Source organism: Gorilla gorilla, chromosome 9 (assembly GCF_029281585.2).
Source record: "Gorilla gorilla gorilla isolate KB3781 chromosome 9, NHGRI_mGorGor1-v2.1_pri, whole genome shotgun sequence".
In the NCBI taxonomy this organism is placed as follows: domain Eukaryota; kingdom Metazoa; phylum Chordata; class Mammalia; order Primates; family Hominidae; genus Gorilla; species Gorilla gorilla.
Genome location: NC_073233.2, coordinates 111,215,424 through 111,234,256, shown reverse-complemented (window position 1 = coordinate 111,234,256; position 18,833 = coordinate 111,215,424). Strand labels below are relative to the sequence as shown.

The 18,833-nt window shown below is 36.1% G+C and overlaps 1 protein-coding gene across 2 annotated transcripts in view; it reads right to left on the bottom strand.

Moving 5' to 3' along the window:
- The window catches only part of DYNC2H1 (dynein cytoplasmic 2 heavy chain 1), a 371,095-nt gene that overhangs the window by 140,276 nt on the left and 211,986 nt on the right, over positions 1–18,833 (bottom strand). For both annotated transcript variants that reach the window (XM_031016281.3, XM_031016282.3), the window contains 2 exons: positions 17,732–17,940; positions 14,956–15,060 (listed from right to left, as the gene is read on the bottom strand). In XM_031016281.3, coding sequence (XP_030872141.3) covers positions 14,956–15,060; positions 17,732–17,940 — 314 coding nt within the window. The remainder of the gene's footprint in view (positions 1–14,955; positions 15,061–17,731; positions 17,941–18,833) is intronic.

Here is an 18,833-nt window from a genome sequence, read left to right as displayed (position 1 = left end):
CACAAAGACAGAAATAAATATCTAACACTTAAATGCCCAGACAATGATGAATGTCCATAAGCATCAAGAACAACTAGGAAAACATGACCTCACCAAACAGACTAAATAGGGCACCAGTGACCAATCCTGGAGTGATGAAGACATGTGACCTCAGACAGGAAATTCAAAACAGCTGTCTTCATGAAGCTCAACAAACTTCAAGACAACACAGAGAAGGAATTCTATCAGACAACTTTAAGAAAGAGATTCATATAATTTTTAAAATAAATGAAACAGAATTCCTGGCTAAAAAATTCAATTGACAAACTGAAAAATACATGTGTCTCAACAGCAGAACTGATCAAGCAGAAGAAGAATTGGTGAGCTTGAAAAGAGGCTATATGAACATACACAGAGAAATTGAAGAGTACACAAAAACATGGAAAGATATCCTATGTTCATGGCTTGAAAGAATTAATTATTGTAAAAATGACCACATCACCCACATTCAGTGCAATCCCTACCAAAATATCAATGACATTCTTCACAGAAATAGAAAAAAAACTCCTAACATTTATATGGAACCACAAAAGATCCAGAATACCTAAAGCAATCATGAGCAAAAAGAACAAAACTAGAGGAATCATACTTCCTGACTCCAAAGTATACTAGAAACCTATAGTAACCAAAACACCATGGTAGGGGCATAAAAACAGACACATAGAACAACGAAAGAGAACAAGGAACCCAGCTATAAATCCACACATTTACAACCAACTCAGCTTCAATAAGTGCCAAGAACAAACATTGAGGAAAGAACAGTGTTGTCTACAAATGGTGCTGGGAAAACTGGATATCCTTATGCAGAAGAATTAAACTAGACAGCTGTCTCTCAACATATACAAAAATCAAAATGGATTAAAGACTTAAATATAATACCTGAAACTGTGAAACTGCTAGAAGAAAACATTGGGGAAATGCTTCAGGACACTAATCTGGACAAAGATTTCTTGAATAAGACTTCAAAAGCACAAGAAACCAAAGCAAAAATGGACAAATGGGATCACATCAAGCTAAAAAGCTTCTGCACAGCAAAGAAAACAATCAACAAAGAGACAATCTGAAGAACAGGAGAAAATATATGCACACTATTCAACTGACAAGAGATTAATGACAAGAATATATAAGCAATTCAAACAATTCAATAGCAAAGTAACAAATAATTGGATTAAAAAACAGGCAAAAGATCTTAACAGACATTTCTCAAAAGAAGACATGCAAATGACCAACGGGTATAGAAAACAATCCTCAACATCACTACTCATCAGAGAAATAGAAATCAAAACCGCAGTGAGAAATCATCTCACCCCAGTTAAAATAGCTTTTATCAAAAAGACAAAAAATAATGGATGCAGGGGAGGATGTGGAGAAAGGAGAATATTCATACACAGTTAGAAGGTAAATTAGTAAGCTACTATGGAAAACAGTATGGATGTTCCTCAAAAAACCAAAAATAGAAATACTATATTGTCCAGTGCCAAGACCAGCTTGGTCATGGATACCCTAACCCAGCTGTGCTAGAGGACTTAAAGACACACACACAGAAATATGGCATGTGGAGTAGGAAATCGGGGGTCTCACAGCCTTTAGAGCTGAGAGCCTCGAACAGAGATTTACCTACATATTTACTGACAGCAAGCCAGTGATAAGCATTGTTTCTATAGATTACAGATTAACTAAAAGTATTCTTAGGCGAACAATGGGATGGGCCAAAATAAAGGGATAGGCTCTGGCTAGTTATCTGCAGCAGAAACATGTCCTTAAGGCATAGATCCCTCACGCTATTGTTTGTGGCTTAGGAATGCCTTTAAGCCATTTTCTGCCCTGGGTGGGCCAGGTTTTCCTTGCCCTCGTTCTGGTAAACCCACGACCTTCAGCGTGGGCGTCATGGCCATCACGAACATATCACAGTGCTGCAGAGATTTTGTTTATGGCCAGTTTTGGGGCCGGATTTGGGGGCCTGTTCCCAACAGTCCAGCAATCTGGGTATATATCCAAAAAAAAGGAAACCAGTGTATTGGAAAGGTATCTGCACTCCTGTGTTTATTACCAGCAATCTCACTGCTGGGTATATACCCAAAAGAAAGGAAATCAGTATATTGGAAATGCATCTGTACTCCAGTGTTTATTACAGCACTGTTCACAATAGTCAAGATATGGCATTGACCTAAGTGCCCATCAACAGATGAATGGATAAAGAAAAAATATGGTACACATAAACAATGGAATATTATTTCACCATAACAAAGAATAAAATCTTGTCACTTGCAACAACATGGATAGTACTAGAAGGCATTATATTAAGTGAAATAAGCCAGGTACAGAAAGACAAATACTGCATGTTCTCACTCATACGTGGGGGCTAAAAAAGTTGATCTCATGGAGGTAGGAGAGAATAACAGTTACCAGAGGATAGGAAGGGTGTGTATAGGGGTTGGGAGGGAGGGTAGGACAAAAAGGGGTTGGTTAATGGGTACAAAAATACAGTTAGATAGTAGTAATAAGACCTAGTGTTTGGTGGCACAACAGGGAAACTATAGTTAATAATAATTTATCGTATATTTCAAAATAACTAGAGAAGTGGATTTGGAATGTTCTCAATGCAAAAAAGTGACAAATGTTTGAGGTGATGGATACTGCAATTCTCCTGATTTGATCATTACACAGTGTATGCTTTTAACAAATATTATATGTACCCCATAAATATGTACAACTACTATGTAGCCATAAAAAATACAAAACAAGAGAAGAATACTTTGCCAATTACTTTTGCTTAGCAAGAGATCTTTTTTCTTTCCCCATATAAGAAGGTTATGTGGTAAGTGAAACCTCTGTGGAGAAAAGCGACTGAATCTCATAACACAAGTTATTTACCCTTGCTCTCTGAGTGTGTCATACAGGCATGAACCAGTATTCAGTAACACATTTAAGTTCTAGTTTAGTAACTTTCTAAAGATGTGATCTTGGGAAAAATAAAAACCTCCCTGGGCCTCAATATCCTCATGTATAGAATGAGTTTGACAGTAACCTCTCTTATTCTGAGAGTTAAGTGAGATAATTCACATAAAATGTTTACCATAAAACCTATTACAGGGAGCACAAGTATAAAAATCATTATCATCATCATAAACACAGGTTAAAAGGATAACACCACATATACACTAAAAACTAATGAACTGTATATGGGAAAAGATAAAATCACAATTTTAAAAGATTTAAGTGAAGCTATCTGGAATAGTTTGGTTTGTAATAAATGATGGCTGGGTTAGTAACGGTATTTCATATAATTCTAGCAATATAAAAATTGTATCACTGTACTTAGACTTAAAGAGATTCCTTGTACAGGTTCCCATTTAAAAAAACAATTCTCAAAAGCATATTTTTCTCCTCTCTGCTAATCTCATGGCCAGAAGCTATGTTTTCCCCCAACCAAACATCCTATTTTTCTCCTTCATTCCTAGATCAGAAATTTCTAACAGCTTCTAACTTTTCCATATTTCTACTTTTGAAACTAGTAGAAGCTTCTGATTGAAACATTCCATATAAACCAGGGCAGGCAGCTCTGTTATGTAAAAACTTAAGGGACCAAGAACTGTATAGTCATTAAAGAGGTTAGAAATATAAGTTTATCAGTCTATCAACTTGCATGTTGCCTATTCCTCCCATTCCCTCTTCTTTTTTTCAAAGGGAAATGTCAACACTGACCTACAGAAACAAATTTTAAAATGCTGATAGATGCTTTTAAAATGCACTATTGGATGCTAAATCAAAGAAATGCCATGACAAAATAAGGGACATTGAAAAATATCTCTTGAAGTCATTTTCCAAAGATGGTATTTTAATCCATGAAAGCCCTAATACATATGGTAATTATTGGCAATATATTTTGCTAAACTGAAGAAATAATTCCAAATTCTTCAAGGTGAATAATTAAGGAACATTTGGTTTCTCTGGTGTTTTTTATTTGTTTAAAAAGTTCATTTTACAGCTGAAAGTTGCAGAGAAGATTACTAGAAAATACCCTTCTCTCTGCAGCATGTGGAAAGATTATTCCACAGCAATCTTTGTATTCTGCAAAACTATCATACTGTAGTAGTCTACTGTGGTCTTTGTTCTACAAGCAGTCAATTCTATCATGAAACAGAAATCCTCTCTACCTTAATTATTAAGAAATTTGCTTACCAGAACATTTTCAAATTTAAATGGGCATTTCTTGGGTACTTAATGTGTTCAATTGCTGGAGTATATCAAAATCTTCAAATTTAAGACACATATTTATATGTTATTTATATTGATGTTACATATTAGATACCGATACTGAACTTTGAATTTATTTTAAAAAGTAATAAAATGCCAACTAAAACTGTTTTTGGTAATAAAAATGGTTTTTGTAATTAAAAAAAAACTTCATTACATGGAATTGTTAGAATGAAACCAAATTTTACATTTGATATTTATAATTTGCAAACTGATTTATCCAATTTACAATTGATTTACAATTTATAATTGATTTACAACAGATATTCCTTGTAGCCAAATTCTGTTCTACCCTATCCGTGCCAGAAATACCTAAATTTACCCCACCATCCTTGCTTGCTTTTTTTCTTTACCAGTAGAATCCTCAATGTTTTACTAGTCACACAGCTACCTGGTGAAGAGACTAGAATAGATTATTGTGTTTGCCTCAGGAATTAACAGAGATGGAAAAATTTTAAATTAAGATTTTATTGTATCTTGATTTCATTCAAATCATTAAATTAGTAAGGATATTTTCATGGGTAAAGTTGGCCCGTATTTTTCTGACTTTTGTTCAAAAATAACAAATTTTACACCATTTCTTTCCAGGCAACATGCTGCAAGTGTTCTTAGCCTAGAGAATGTGCCATCACTGAATCGTTATTAACAAATGCAAACATTTAAAGGAAAAATAAGAATTTAAAAGAAAGAGATAAAACAGCTAAATAAAACCATGATATTACTGAATAAAAGAAACCTCCTAGAGTTGAACTTATTACAGATGTTTTCAACATCTAATTTCCACTAAAAGAGAAAAAGAAATTTCTACATTAAAGTTAATTTTCTATGGTCCTTAAATGATTATGATGATAAAATTTTCTATTAACTTTCTTCTACTTATTGGATTTTTGACAGATAAGATACAACAGAATTAAAATATATCCTTAGAAACAACTTATTGGTAAAATCCACCAAATCCATATCCCATTAAAAAATAGTCATGTGCACCCATATCCACAACCATGCATGCACTCCCTCCCATGAATATAGGCTTTCCTGTTGGGAAGGCCAGTATAGTGGAACTGAGTTTCAATGACACATTTAAGGTTTTCAGAAGCCTCCTTTTCAAAAACACATAAGGAGGCTGAGGTGGGAGGATCACATGGTCAGGAGATCGAGACCATCCTGGCTAACACGGTGAAACCCCTGTCTCTACTAAAAACAAAAAGTTAGCCTGGCGAAGTGGTGGGTACCTGTAGTCCCAGCTACTCGGGAGGCTGAGGCAGGAGAATGGCATGAACCTGGGAGGCGGAGCTTGCAGTGAGCTGAGATTGTGCCACTGCACTCCAGCCTGGGCAACAGAGTGAGACTCCATCTCAAAAAACAAACAAACAAACAAACAACACATAAACCTCATAATAATTCTACTTTTTTTACACACACAATTTTATAACAATTCAACTTTAAATTCAAAAATATGGAAATACTTTTATAATTGCTATGTATTAAAATTATAAACAGAAAGTTATTTGGCTTGTAAACATTCAAATGTGTGATAATATGTAATTATAGCTCTTCTGTTTGAAGAACTTCCTGTAACAATCTTATAGAGTAAGTCTGCTGGCAATAAATTGTTTTATTTAAGAAAGATTTTTTTTTTTTTGAGTTGGAGTCTTGCTCTGTCGCCCGGGCTGGAGTACAGTGGCACGATCTCGGCTCACTGTAACCTCTGCCTACCAGGTTCAAGCGATTTTCCTGCCTCAGCCTCCTGAGTAGCTGTGATTACAGGCGTGTGCCACCACACCTGGCTAATTTTTTATATTTTTGGTAGGAACAGGGTTTCACCATGTTGGCCAGGGGGGTCTCGAACTCCTGACCTCAAGTGATCTGCCTGCCTTGCCCTCCCAAAGTGCTGGAATAGCAGGTGTGACCCACTGTGCCCAGCCAAGAAAGACTTGACTTCATTTTGAAAGATATTTTGCTGAGTTAGAATTTGTGGTTTCCAGTTTTTTCATTTGGCACTTTAAAGTTACCACGATTCCATTATCTTCTGACTTGAATGGCTTCTGAGGAAAAAGCTGCTCTAATATTTGTTTCTTGTATGTGGTGTGTGTTTCCCCCACAATACTTTCTCTACCCCGCTGCTAGCGTCAGTATTTCAGTCTTTTTCAGTTTTAATATTTTATGCCTGTGTGTGTTTGTTTTTTAAGAGAGGGTGAGGTGGTGGAAATTTATCCAGCATGGTGTCCTTTAAGCTTTGTGGATTTGTGAGTACTAATTATAAAATGGTTAGATTGTTTGATTTTGTCTTCCAATTCCTGGATGCTTTGTTCTATTTTTTTTTTCTACTTTTTTTCTCCTTATGTTTCAGTTTGGGTAACTTCTATTGCTCTATCTTCAATTTCACTGATTCTTTCCTTGGTTATATCAAGTCTATAAACTTGTTGAAGACAGTCTTCATCTCTGTTGCTTTGCTTTTTATTTCTAGCACTTTCATTTTATTAATTCTTATAGTTTCCATATCTCTGCTAAAATTAAACATCTAATCTTGCATATTATGCTTTTTCATCAGAACTTTTTTTTTTTTTTTTTTTTTTTTTTTTGAGATGGAGTCTCGCTTTGTCACCCAGGCTGGAAGGCTGGAGTGCAGTGGCACGATCTCGGCTCACCGCAAGCTCTGCCTCCCGGGTTCAAGCAATTCTCCTGCCTCACCTTCCTGAGTAGCTGTGACTACAGGCACGTGCTACCACGCCTGGCTAATTTTTTGTATTTTTAGTAGAGCCGGCTTTCACCGTGTTAGCCAGGATGGTCTCCATCTCCTGACCTCGTGATCTGCCCACCTCAGCCTCCCAAAGTGCTGGGATTACGGGCGTGAGCCACTGCGCCTGGCCTCATCAGAACTTTTAACATAAAAATTGTAACTATTTTAAATTTTCTGTTAGGTAGTTCCAACATCTGTGTCTTATCTTATTCTGGTTCTCTGGATTGTTCTGTCTCTTGGAGTGGTAACTTTTCTTGCATTTTCATATACTTTGTAATGTTTTCTTGAAAGCTGAAGATTTTGTCCAGAGCAGTAAAGACTAAGGAAGTTTTAAAGCTTACAAATGCATATAACTTTCTTTCTGATAGGCCTTTAGGGATTTGTGTTAAATGAGGAGTTGGGCTGGATTTGAGGGTGATTTTTGCAGTGCAGGTTTCAAATTCCTCTGAAGATAACTTTTATATAAAGCAGGGGTCTACAGATTACTTTTACTTAGGGTAGGGGCAGAGTTTTATGGACCCCTCCCCACAAAATAGCTGTGTTTCTCTCCCCAAGGTTTCTGGCACAAAAAAAAGCTCCTGAGTACTCTCATCAGGTAAGAGCCATGGAGAAAAAGCCTGTAAGAGGGTAAGAACACCTATATCAGTTGCCCTCACAGGCTAGCAGCCTACACTTGGCCTTGACCAATGTATTAACTATTAAGAATTTATTTTTTAACTATTTATTAACTATTAACTATTAAGAATTCTAGCTGAATTCTTAACAGTGCCTAGGTGCATATGCCCCAGGTAAGCAAATGTTTGTGTTGTGTCACTTCTTTTTAGGCAACTGCATCTCCTTAGATTTCATAGTTTTTGCCCTGCAATTTCATCTCTGAGAGGTTCAAAGAAAGTTATAAATTTGCAGTTTGTCTGGCTTCTATTGTCAAAAGAGTAGAAACAATGCTCTTTCAAGCTCTCTAAATCATTGAGGTTTACTTATTATTGACTACAACTGCCTTCCTTCTTCCACTCCAAGTATGATCACCAGCAAGTAAAGACTACTAATATTCCAATGTATGAAATCCAGTGAAAGAAGTATAGTTTTTGTCTGACTCTGCTGGTGCCACATGCTGCTTAATTAGAAAGATAAAAGTACTGTGACCGGCCAGTTTCGGTACAAGAGGAGGAGGGACATGAAGGAGATGAAGAGAATAGCATTGTCATAAAGGGACCTACTATTTACTAAGTGCTATTTTAACTGTTTTATTTATTTGGGGAGACAAAAGTTAATATACATAACACATAGAAGATATTGTCCTATCTGGGTAAATAAAGATATATATTAATGAAAATAGGTTAGAGCTTTAGTTACTTAAAAAATTTATTGTTTAGTTTTCATTTTCTGAAACAAAAGTCTGTTTTAAGCAAACAAAAAGCTGTAGAAACTACAATTACGTTTTTAATTTAAAAGAAGCAAAATTTCAAACATTACTAAGTCTGAAGTTATAAGAGAAGTATAATTTCTGCTTTAAAGATTTCTTCAGAAGAACTTAATTTAGCTTAATTTTAAAGTGTTTCTCATTTACTCAAACTGTCTTGATTGCACAAATTCGTACAAACATAACACAAATGATCTAATTCATGCAAAAAGTTTTTCTTCAGCAATGACATGAAAAGTACATATATTTATTCAGATATAAATTCACAAGATACAAACTTAGTAGAATACATGTTTCTATTTTACCACTTACGTGGCAGTGGGACTTTTTCTACACATTTCTCTCCCCACTAAACTGAATTCCTTCAAAACAGGGACTATTTTTATTCGCCTTTACATTCCAAAACCTATTCTAATATTATATTAGAGGCAAATAATGTTGGATAGCTGAGATAAATAAAAGTAAAAAATACCAGAGGATCAATACAAATACTTCAGGAGAGGATAAGCTTTGGACTGGGTATTGAACGAAGAATTTAAATAAGCAAAAACAGTGGCAAGAGTAATTCTAGAAAAGACATAAAGAAATACTGAAATACCTATAGCCAAAAATGCTAATAGCAAAAATATTTTAAGATATTTTTTCAATCAACTCAAACAATATTTATAGTTGCTTTAAATGTAAAATACATCTTTAAAACAAAAGCAATATTCATTAATAGAAAGTACCAAGGACACTAAGGGTACAATCAGTAAACAGGTACTGGCACACCACCCCACAACAAAAAAAAGAAAAGAAGAAGAAAAATACATGCTCTACCCTTGAATAACTCAGAATCCTGTAAGAGAGTACAGAAAAAAACATGCTTCAGTTTCTTCCAACATCAATAATAACAATTTCTCCCTGAATCTTGTACTCACATTAGATTACTTACATTTTGCCTTTAACTTTTATTGGCAGAGACAGAGGTTCTGGTCAGTGTCAAACTTCCTAAATTAATCACCTATATTCATTTGCATCACTTTTTTTACCCACTTTCCCTCCCAAACTACTGCAATTAGATTTCTATCCTCCAACATTCTACAGAGATGATTCTAGAAAAGATTTTGAAATACTGAATAATGCCCAATTCCTTATAACTTAGCCCTCCTCTTCCACTCCCTGAACAACCAGCATCACTCCCTCCCATCACCTGAAGACTCTCTTTTAAAGCTCTTCTGTGTGTCTTGTTTTCTGAATGCAGATCACTCTTGCTAAAATTCTTTCAAAGATTTTCCCATCTTCAAGTATGTGTTAATCATAGATATTTCCCAGGATACTACCTTCAGGCATCTTTCTTTTCTGCTTCATCCTCCCTAGCAATCAATCTCTAATTCCCACAGCTTCCTCTGTCACAGATGTACTGCTTTTTTGTCAAATCTTTTTTTATCATATCTACATCTGAAGTCTGTCCTACGTTTATTTAGTCTATGTTCCTACCAGACATTTCCAAATATTTTATGGCAACTCAAATAAACATTATTGCATGGGCAATTCGAACTAATATATCAAATTTATCTCTCCCCCTCCTCACCATCAAAAACAAAACCCAAAGTCTCTTGCTTTTGACTTTCACATTTTGGTTAATGTAACATCCCTACAGTAATTATAACAGTGGAAAAGTTGAGGAAAAGAGTGTATTAGCTGATGTGGTTGAGAATGCCATGTGGTGTGTATACTGCAGCAGGTTACAAAAAGAAAAAAACTGCTAACTACTGACACACAGCATCTGTACATAAGTATCATCAACAATTTGCAGTAGATAGATACAACTTGTGGTCATTGCCTTGAATGTATGTACTCATTTTTGGCCTTCATATTTGTACAAAATTGGTTATACAACTTTGGCATTAGCCTGTCCTTAAAAGCCCAAATCATCAAATACCTGATGCAATATCAGTTCTTATATCCCTGAATTTGTGCATGATAAATAATGTTTTCTAATCTACTTTTTGTCAAATACATTGACAGGCATGGTGTCAAATCAAACTTTGTAGTATCTGAATATTTACTTTCAAATAAGGGCATTTAAATGTGGCTTGGAATGAAAAAAATCTCTAAATATATAAATTCTATTAGTTCAGTTGCATATACATCTTTATAATTTGAAAAATAAAACGTTACAATGATTGAAGCACTGTGAAATCCTTTTAAGTAAAAAATGGTAATTAAAAAAATAGTACTCAAGTAAATAAGCAGTGAAACAGACTGACAGTTAAAATACAAATAAGAAAATATGTGTTAACCAAAAAACCTTAGGAAGAATTTTATCTTCGTTTCATCCCAAAAGTATTCATAAAAATTGGAGTACTAAGGCAAGACAAACTAGTAGAAATTAGATCATATTATGATAAATTTGGGATAATTTTTTGCTATATTCGAGTGAGTAAAAAGTAAAATGAAGTCTGGGTTGAATCAGGACAATCTGGGGAAACAACATGGGCGTCTATCTTCTCATAGTACTATTTCCTTAGAAACTACGTAGTTAAGATAAGGGTGGAATGTTTTATCTGCCTAGTTTGTCATGAAACCCCTGTTCCTTGGGACTCCACTTAGCCTGGGGAGCTGTGTATTGGTATACAAGCACTGGACTTTTGTAGCTAACATGAAATAGAAGATTGGTGGGAAACTAAGGCTACAGCTTTGCAGTACCAAGATGACCCTCACATCCTTGGCTCTTGTCAATGGCCCAGGAGCAAAATAAGTTCTGTATATAGGTAGCTGCTTTGCTTGGCCTCCCTGTAAGATGAAGATGCTGAACATTCTGTATTTCTTCTCCTGTATCTCTAAGTCTCTAAGGCTGTATCTGCTCTATCTTACTCTATTACCTTCATTAGATAATTGATCCAAACTATGCTAAATCAGATTCCCCTAGAACCTGAATGATACTGAGACTAGCAGTTGCAGAAGCCATGTTCTGTTAATAATAGAACTTTCAAGAGAAGGCTCTTGAACTTCTATTGATAAGGTTCCCAAAGCAAATCCTTTATTGGAGTCTATGAAATAACTTTTTATTCTTTTAATAACCTTTTAATTATATTAACCTTATTTGCTTAAGTATTGTAATATTTTATGTGAGTATTCAAATATATGTATTATACACACACACACACGTATGTATTTGGGTAGAACTTGAGTTTAAACATTAAAATAGAGAGGGCTCGAACAAGATGGCTAACTAGATGCAGCCAGGAAGAACCATTCCCACTGAGAGATACCAAATTATCAAGTAATCCATCAAAATTTGGGCAGATCTTTGGGAAGAAAACACTACCAAGAGTGGATGGAGAAGTGACGCTGATGCTCAGGGTGAAGAGGGAGGAAGCTGGAACCCTCTGTGCCTTAACATAATGCTCGGGGCTGTTCCCGGCCCCAAGCAACTCCTGAGGAAGTGATGAGTGAGGAGACTGAGGGACATCTCACCCTCACCTTGGACCTATGGAATCCTAGCTCAGGGGACCCCGCATCCCCCATGGATGTGTGAGCTGGTGGAGGATCTGCCTGGAGACTAGGCAGAAACAGTGCTTCAGCTGATGTGGAGCTCAGGAGCTTTTGTGTGCAGGACAGCTGTAGTAGAGTAAGGCCCTAAGTGCCCATTCCCCCAGGGTTCCTCATCACCCTCCTAGAGGCTCTAGCATCAGCTGACTGCCAGGCCAAGAGACAGCAGGCTGGCTTCCCCCACACGATTGGGGCACATCTGTTCTGCAGGCCCTCCCACTCCCGAGCCCCTCCATAGCCACCCCGCAGGATCGTGTACACAACGCAGCCTCCACAGCCCTGCCTGAGTGCTCTGCACTATCTGAGTATTTTCCAAGTAACCTAGGGGCACTTCAGATCCCCCAGTGCAGCCAGAGTCTGACCCCAAGCCAAGGGCTGTTCCAGTGTCCCCGGAATGCGGTCTGCAGCTCAGGAGTACCGAGCCCAGATCTGCGGCCAACACTGGAGCTGGGGAGAAGCGCCCACCCTCAGATCACTGAGAGGGGTGGGACGTGCAGGTTTGTGGGCCAGCACAGAGGCGGTTCGTACGTCCCTCCACAGGGCTGGTCCAGAAAGCGTATGGCCGGCCTATCTCCCGGATGCAGCCTGTCAGAGGGAGCCCCACCACCCCGAACACATAGCAAAAGAAACCCGGGCAAGAAGCCAATGATCAGAAGAGGCTCACTCAAAGCCAAGGACGGGGCCCTGGTGAGATGATTTTATTCCCCGCCCCTCCCTCTACTCCCAAGAACGTGCCTGCGAAAACAAGGAAATACAAAAAAACCACAGGGCTAAGTAAGAGCCTATCTACCAGCCACTACTCCTAAGCGCCATCTATTGGACTGAAGCCCAAACTACAACACTAAACATTATTCTGCTAATAGATGCCGGAAACCAAGAGCAAGAATTCACCCACAAATAAAGACACTGTACAGAGCCTTGGCCCTCTGAAAGCGCCCCAAACCAAACCCAACTGAGTGCACCCAACTTGCATCAGAGTTAAAGGAACGCCAGCCCCACCAGATGAGAATCAGAGAAAAAACTCTGGCAACTCAAAAAGCCAGTGTCCCCTTACCTTCAAAGGAGCCCACTATACGCCCAACCCCCGCCCACCAGCAAGGGTCCCTAATGAGACTGAAATGTCTGAAATGACGTAGAATGCAGAATGTGGCAAAAAAGCTCAACAAAATTCAGGAAAAAGTTGAAATCCAATCCAAAGAATCCAAGGTATCCAGTAAATCAATCCAAGAGCTCAAAAATGAAACAGGCATTTTAAGGAAGAACCAAACTGAACTTCTGGAATGGAAAAATTCACTACAAGAATTTCATAATACAATCAGAAGTATTAACAGCAGTATACAGGTGAAAGATCTCCACAAAGAGAACTATGGAAACAGACACATAAACCATCAGAACAGAATAGACGGCCTAGAAATAAAGCTACACACCTACAACAATCTGACGATGTTTGACAAGTCAACAAAACAAGCAGTGGGGAAAGAACTTCCTATTCAATAAATGGTGCTGGGTTAACTACCCAGCCATGTGAAGAAGATGGAAACTAGACCCAGTCCTTCCACCATATACAAAAATCAACTCAAGATGGATTAAAGACTTAAATGTAAAAGCTAAAACTATAAAAACCGTGGGAGACAACCTAGGAAATACAATTCTGAACATCGGCCCTGGCCCAAATTTCATGACAAAGATGCCAACAGCAATTGCAACCCAAACAAAAATTGTCAAATGAGACCTAACTAAAGAGCTTCTGCAGAGCAAAAGAGACTATCAACAGAGTAAACAGACAACCTACAGAATAGGAGAAAATGTTTGCAAACTAAGTACTCAACAAAGGTCCAATGTCCAGAATCTATAAGGAACTTAAAGAAATTAACAAGCAAAAAACAAACAAGCCCATTAAAAAGTGGGCAAAAAACATGAAGAGATGCTTCTCAAAAGAAGACATACATACAGCCAATAAACATGAAAAAATATTTGACATTGTGATCATAAGAGAAATGCAAATCAAAACCACAATGAGATACCATCTCATGCCCATCAGACTGGCTATTATTAAAAAGTCAAAAAATAACAGGTGCTGGCAAGGTTGCAGAGAAAAGGGAATGCTTATACACCACTGGTGGGAATGCAAATTAGATCAACCATTGTGGAAAATAGTTTGGCGATTTCTCAAAGAACTTAAAACAGAACTACCATTTGACCCAGCAATCCCATTATTGGGTATATACTCAAAGGAATATAAATGGTTCTACCATAAAGACATATGCACATGAATGTTCACTGCAGCACTACCCACAATAGCAAAGATATGGAGTCAACCTAAATGGCCATCAATGGTAGACTGAATAAAGAACATGCGATACATAGACAACATGGAATATGCAACATAAGAAAAGAACAAGACCATGTCCTTTGCAGCAAGGAAGTGAAGGAGCTGGAGCAAGACCATGTCCTTCACAGCAAGGATGGATGGAGCTGGAGATCATTTTCATAGGCAAACTAACACAGGAACAGATAACCAAATACCACATGTTCTCACTTATAGGTGAGATCTAAACACTGAGTATAAATGGATACAAAGAAGGGAACAACAGACACCAGGGCCTACGTGAGGGTGGAGGGTGAGAGGAGAGGGAGGATCGAAAAATTACCTGTTGGGCACTATACTTATTACCTACGTGATAAAATAATCTGTACACCAAACCCTTACGACACACAATTTATCTATGTAACAAATCTGCACATTTCCCCTGAATCTAAAATCAAAGTTTAAAAAGAAAAACAAACAGAAAATCAAATATTTTAAAAAATATATTTAAAGTAAAACTGGAATGTGTTGTGAAAATAAAATAAAATGTTTAAATAAAGCTTGTGGGGCCTATGGTACTAAATCAAGTTTAATTTTGTCTCCTTCAGGCTCACTAGCAACTTTTTTTGAAGGTAGATCTTTTTTTTAGGTTACCTGAGAACTGATCATGCGCTGAGATGAGCGAGCGATATTGGCAGGCAGACCAAAGAAACTAGGTTTGTCGTCCTCTGGAATTTTCTCAATGACAGCACGATAGTCCTAAATATAAAGAAGTGAAAAACAGTTTTTTTAAAAAATAAAGATTGAACTTACAATCATTGAAATAAGAAAGAATACTTTGAAATATTACATTATTATTTGTATTTTTATTTTCTAGATAAATCTCACTTTGTATGATATTAACTCAGTTATCTATGGGAAGTATTCTGTCATTAATACTTCTTCACACTTCAATTATTTGATATTATAGTTTCTTATCATAACTCCCACATACAAAGGGACTCTGAATTATTTACAACATATTTGAGTGATTATGCCTACTATATGTAAGCTACTATGTTAGACGGTTTTAGGAAAGCTCTGTAATTTTTTTCCTATAACTTACCAAAGACCAATCTGCAGAGTGCAGTTCTGCTCATGTTAAATTAAGCAATTATATATATATACATATATATATTTATATATTCAAGCAATCTACTTTTGTTTCTTTTTAACTTAGAGAAACCTTATAAATGTGTAGACACACACTAGTATGCAAGCACTGCTTTGTAAATTGCTTTATAATAGAGCAATTCCAGCTAGTCTTCAGTTTGCTGGTGAGGTGTGATAAAATGCATTGATAATCCTATCATTTCATCCTAAGAATTACCCTACACATTGAATAAGCTTGGCTTGTTGAGCATTCATTTCAACAGTTACTCACTCATGACTTTAAATCAAAAACTAAGTGCAGGCAAAAACACTTATTCAGTTTGGCCTAAACATGGAAACTGTTTTGCTTTCATGAAGAGAAGTTATTTTAAGGCAAGTACTGCACGTGCATCTAAACCGTGTTTGCTGAAGTAGGCATGGGGAGACTTGGCCTCTGACTTCCCCTCATCCATTCTTATCCTTGGCAGCTGACCCTGAAGTATTTCTAAGGAGACAGTTGGACTCCAGGAAGTCCGGGGCCTGTAAATATGTCACATTTTGGAAAGTCATGCTGTTCTTTGAAATTCTTCCAATTCTTTAGCTTAGCATTTGTAAACTTCCTCAAGGTATTCAATCACAATATATACGTATAAATGTATATGTACATGTACATGAGTGTATGTTTGCATATATGTGTGCATGTATTATCCTAGGAAACATTCAGTGTCTTTCATCTAACTCAATTAGAAAGCTAAACAGTAATTGTCATAAGTCATCCTATAAATTTAAAAATATTTACTCTTTGTAGAGTTATACACTTTGCTTATTTCAAAATAGCTAAGAAATCTTGTCTAGACTGGCTAGAGTCTTCTGTCTATCTAGAACTATACAGTGATATGCTGACTAGTAACTGGCAGTTACATATTCAGACTGATTTACCCTTACTTGTACATAAAAATATATATATATACCATGTGATATAATTTATATAAACAGCACAAAAACAAGAAAACTAGGCTGTTAGAGTTAAGTATAATGTACCCTTTGTGGGAGAGGTAGTAACTAGAAGGGAACATAAGGAGAACTTCTGGGAAGCTAATAATACTCTGTTTCTTGACCCCAGAACTGGCTACACTCATGTGGTCTATGTATGAAAATTCATGGAATTGTGCACTTATGATGTATACATTTCTGTATGAATTGTATTTTTCAATGTAAGCTTCTAACAATAGAGTTGGAAAACTTGTTGGGGTACACTATCTGAGTTAAATGTATAATAATTATGCGATATTCTCTATTTATTCATTCACTCTAAGGTTCTGCTAGAAGGTAAACTCCACAGGTGCATTACTATATCCACAATACCTAGAACAGAACTATCCCTGAGCAGATGTTCAATGCATATTATTGAATGAATGAGTAAATTAAAGATACTAGAAACAAAACAGGATACTTTAGGTAATAAGTAAGATAGTCAATAAGAGTAATATATTTAATAGTGATTTTTAAACTTTTATTTTTTGACAATTATGTGCCAAATGAAGGATTTTTCTTGAAAAAAATTTGGATGAAAGGAAACAGCACAAAACTGAGAGAACTACATAATTGAATAGATATATGCCTTTGTAATTCATGAAGAAATGTATAATTATAGTACTCTAATAAAGAATTATTTGCACACTTATACACAGATAGGTTTATGGCAAAATAAATCAGAATTGAAATCTTTCGGCCATACTTATTACTATTTTCTGGAAAAGATGAGTACATTCTAGGAGGCTTTCATGTGATGGCTCAAGGCAAAAAGCTACAGCTGGCTGAAATAAATACACAAAATGTTGCTGTGAAAAACAAAGTAAATTCCTTTTAAATATTTAGACAAGCTTTAAGTGTACAAGCCAGAAACTGAAGACCCATATTTATTAAATAATATTTGTCTTCTTTCATATTTTTCAATATATGAGAGTATACTCATGCCTACTATGGAGTGCATATTCTCCCACTTCAGCTTTTCACAGCAGTCCTACCTTATTTGAATTTTCTTTGGCCACTCCCTTCAAGATCTGTCTATATACCAGCCTATTATTATGATCAACCACCCAACTTTCAGTAAGTACTCAAAAGTTTTTAGGATGCCTTACTAAAGTTGAAAGAATCAAGCCATATATTGTCATAACAAATAATCCAAATTGTGAATAATTACTTGTGCATTTGAAAAGAAGTAACGTGTATTTAACAATGTAAGAAATGATTCACGTATCTACCTGGAAATAGATTGAAAATCATTCATTTTACCTACCAAAATGCTGCAGGATTGTGGTAGAGATATGGAATATGGAAAAATGCTTTTGTTGTTCCTTTGGTTGAATACATCAATAACTGAAGAATTAAAAAACTGCTTCAGGTATGACTGAAGAACTCTAAGGTCAAAATAGTTGTCTATACGTCCTCCATAAATAGCATTTTCAAGTAAACCATGTACAAATTCCCACTGTACATCTTTGGCACCTATAATTTTAAAAAAACACTCATTAATTTCATTTCTAAAATATTAACTAAATTCCTGCCTTGAGTTATATTTATAACATGTAGCAAAATGTATTTAATACAACTAAATCATTTCTTCAAATGACTATTAATAGTAGTAAATATTTGAGATTTTTTAATCAAGTAAAATTTTCCAAATATTTTACATGTATAAATTCACTTAATCCTTATAGCAAAGATAGAAGTATTAATATTATACAATTATACATATGGAGAAACCTTCGTAAGGGATAGGGAGGCTGAGGCACCAAAATGAGAAAGTTATACAATCTCGAAGATCTGAAATAGAAATGAGGTACTCTGAATCCAGTCAAATTATCTGAATTATCTGCCACACAATCCTGGCTACTCATATTGGAAATTCCTTAAGAGAACCTATCCAAAACATAATTTTACACATTTGATGAAACTGTCAGTTTATAAAATAATCTGATTAACAGGGAAACTCTACAAAACACCTTCACACATTACACTCTTCTAAACGTCATGATTTTACATAGTCAACTATCCACTTTCTATTTTAATAGAAGAGAAATGTAATATTAAAAAACCACAATGGAGCTTTTTGTTTTTGTTTTTTGTTTTTTTGAGACGGTGTCTCACTCTGTCGCCCAGGCTGGAGTGCAATGACGTGATCTCAGCTCACTGCTTCCTCCACCTCCCAGGTTCAAGCGATTCTCCTGCCTCAGCCTCCTGAGTAGCTGGGATTACAGGCGCATGCCACCATGCCGCTAATTTTTGTATTTTTAGTTGAGACGGGATTTCACCATGTTGGTCAGGAACTTCTTGTATATTATTTCATTTTGCAACAGAAATATCCTTGTCATCACAATTTTGTGGTAATGTTAAAATGT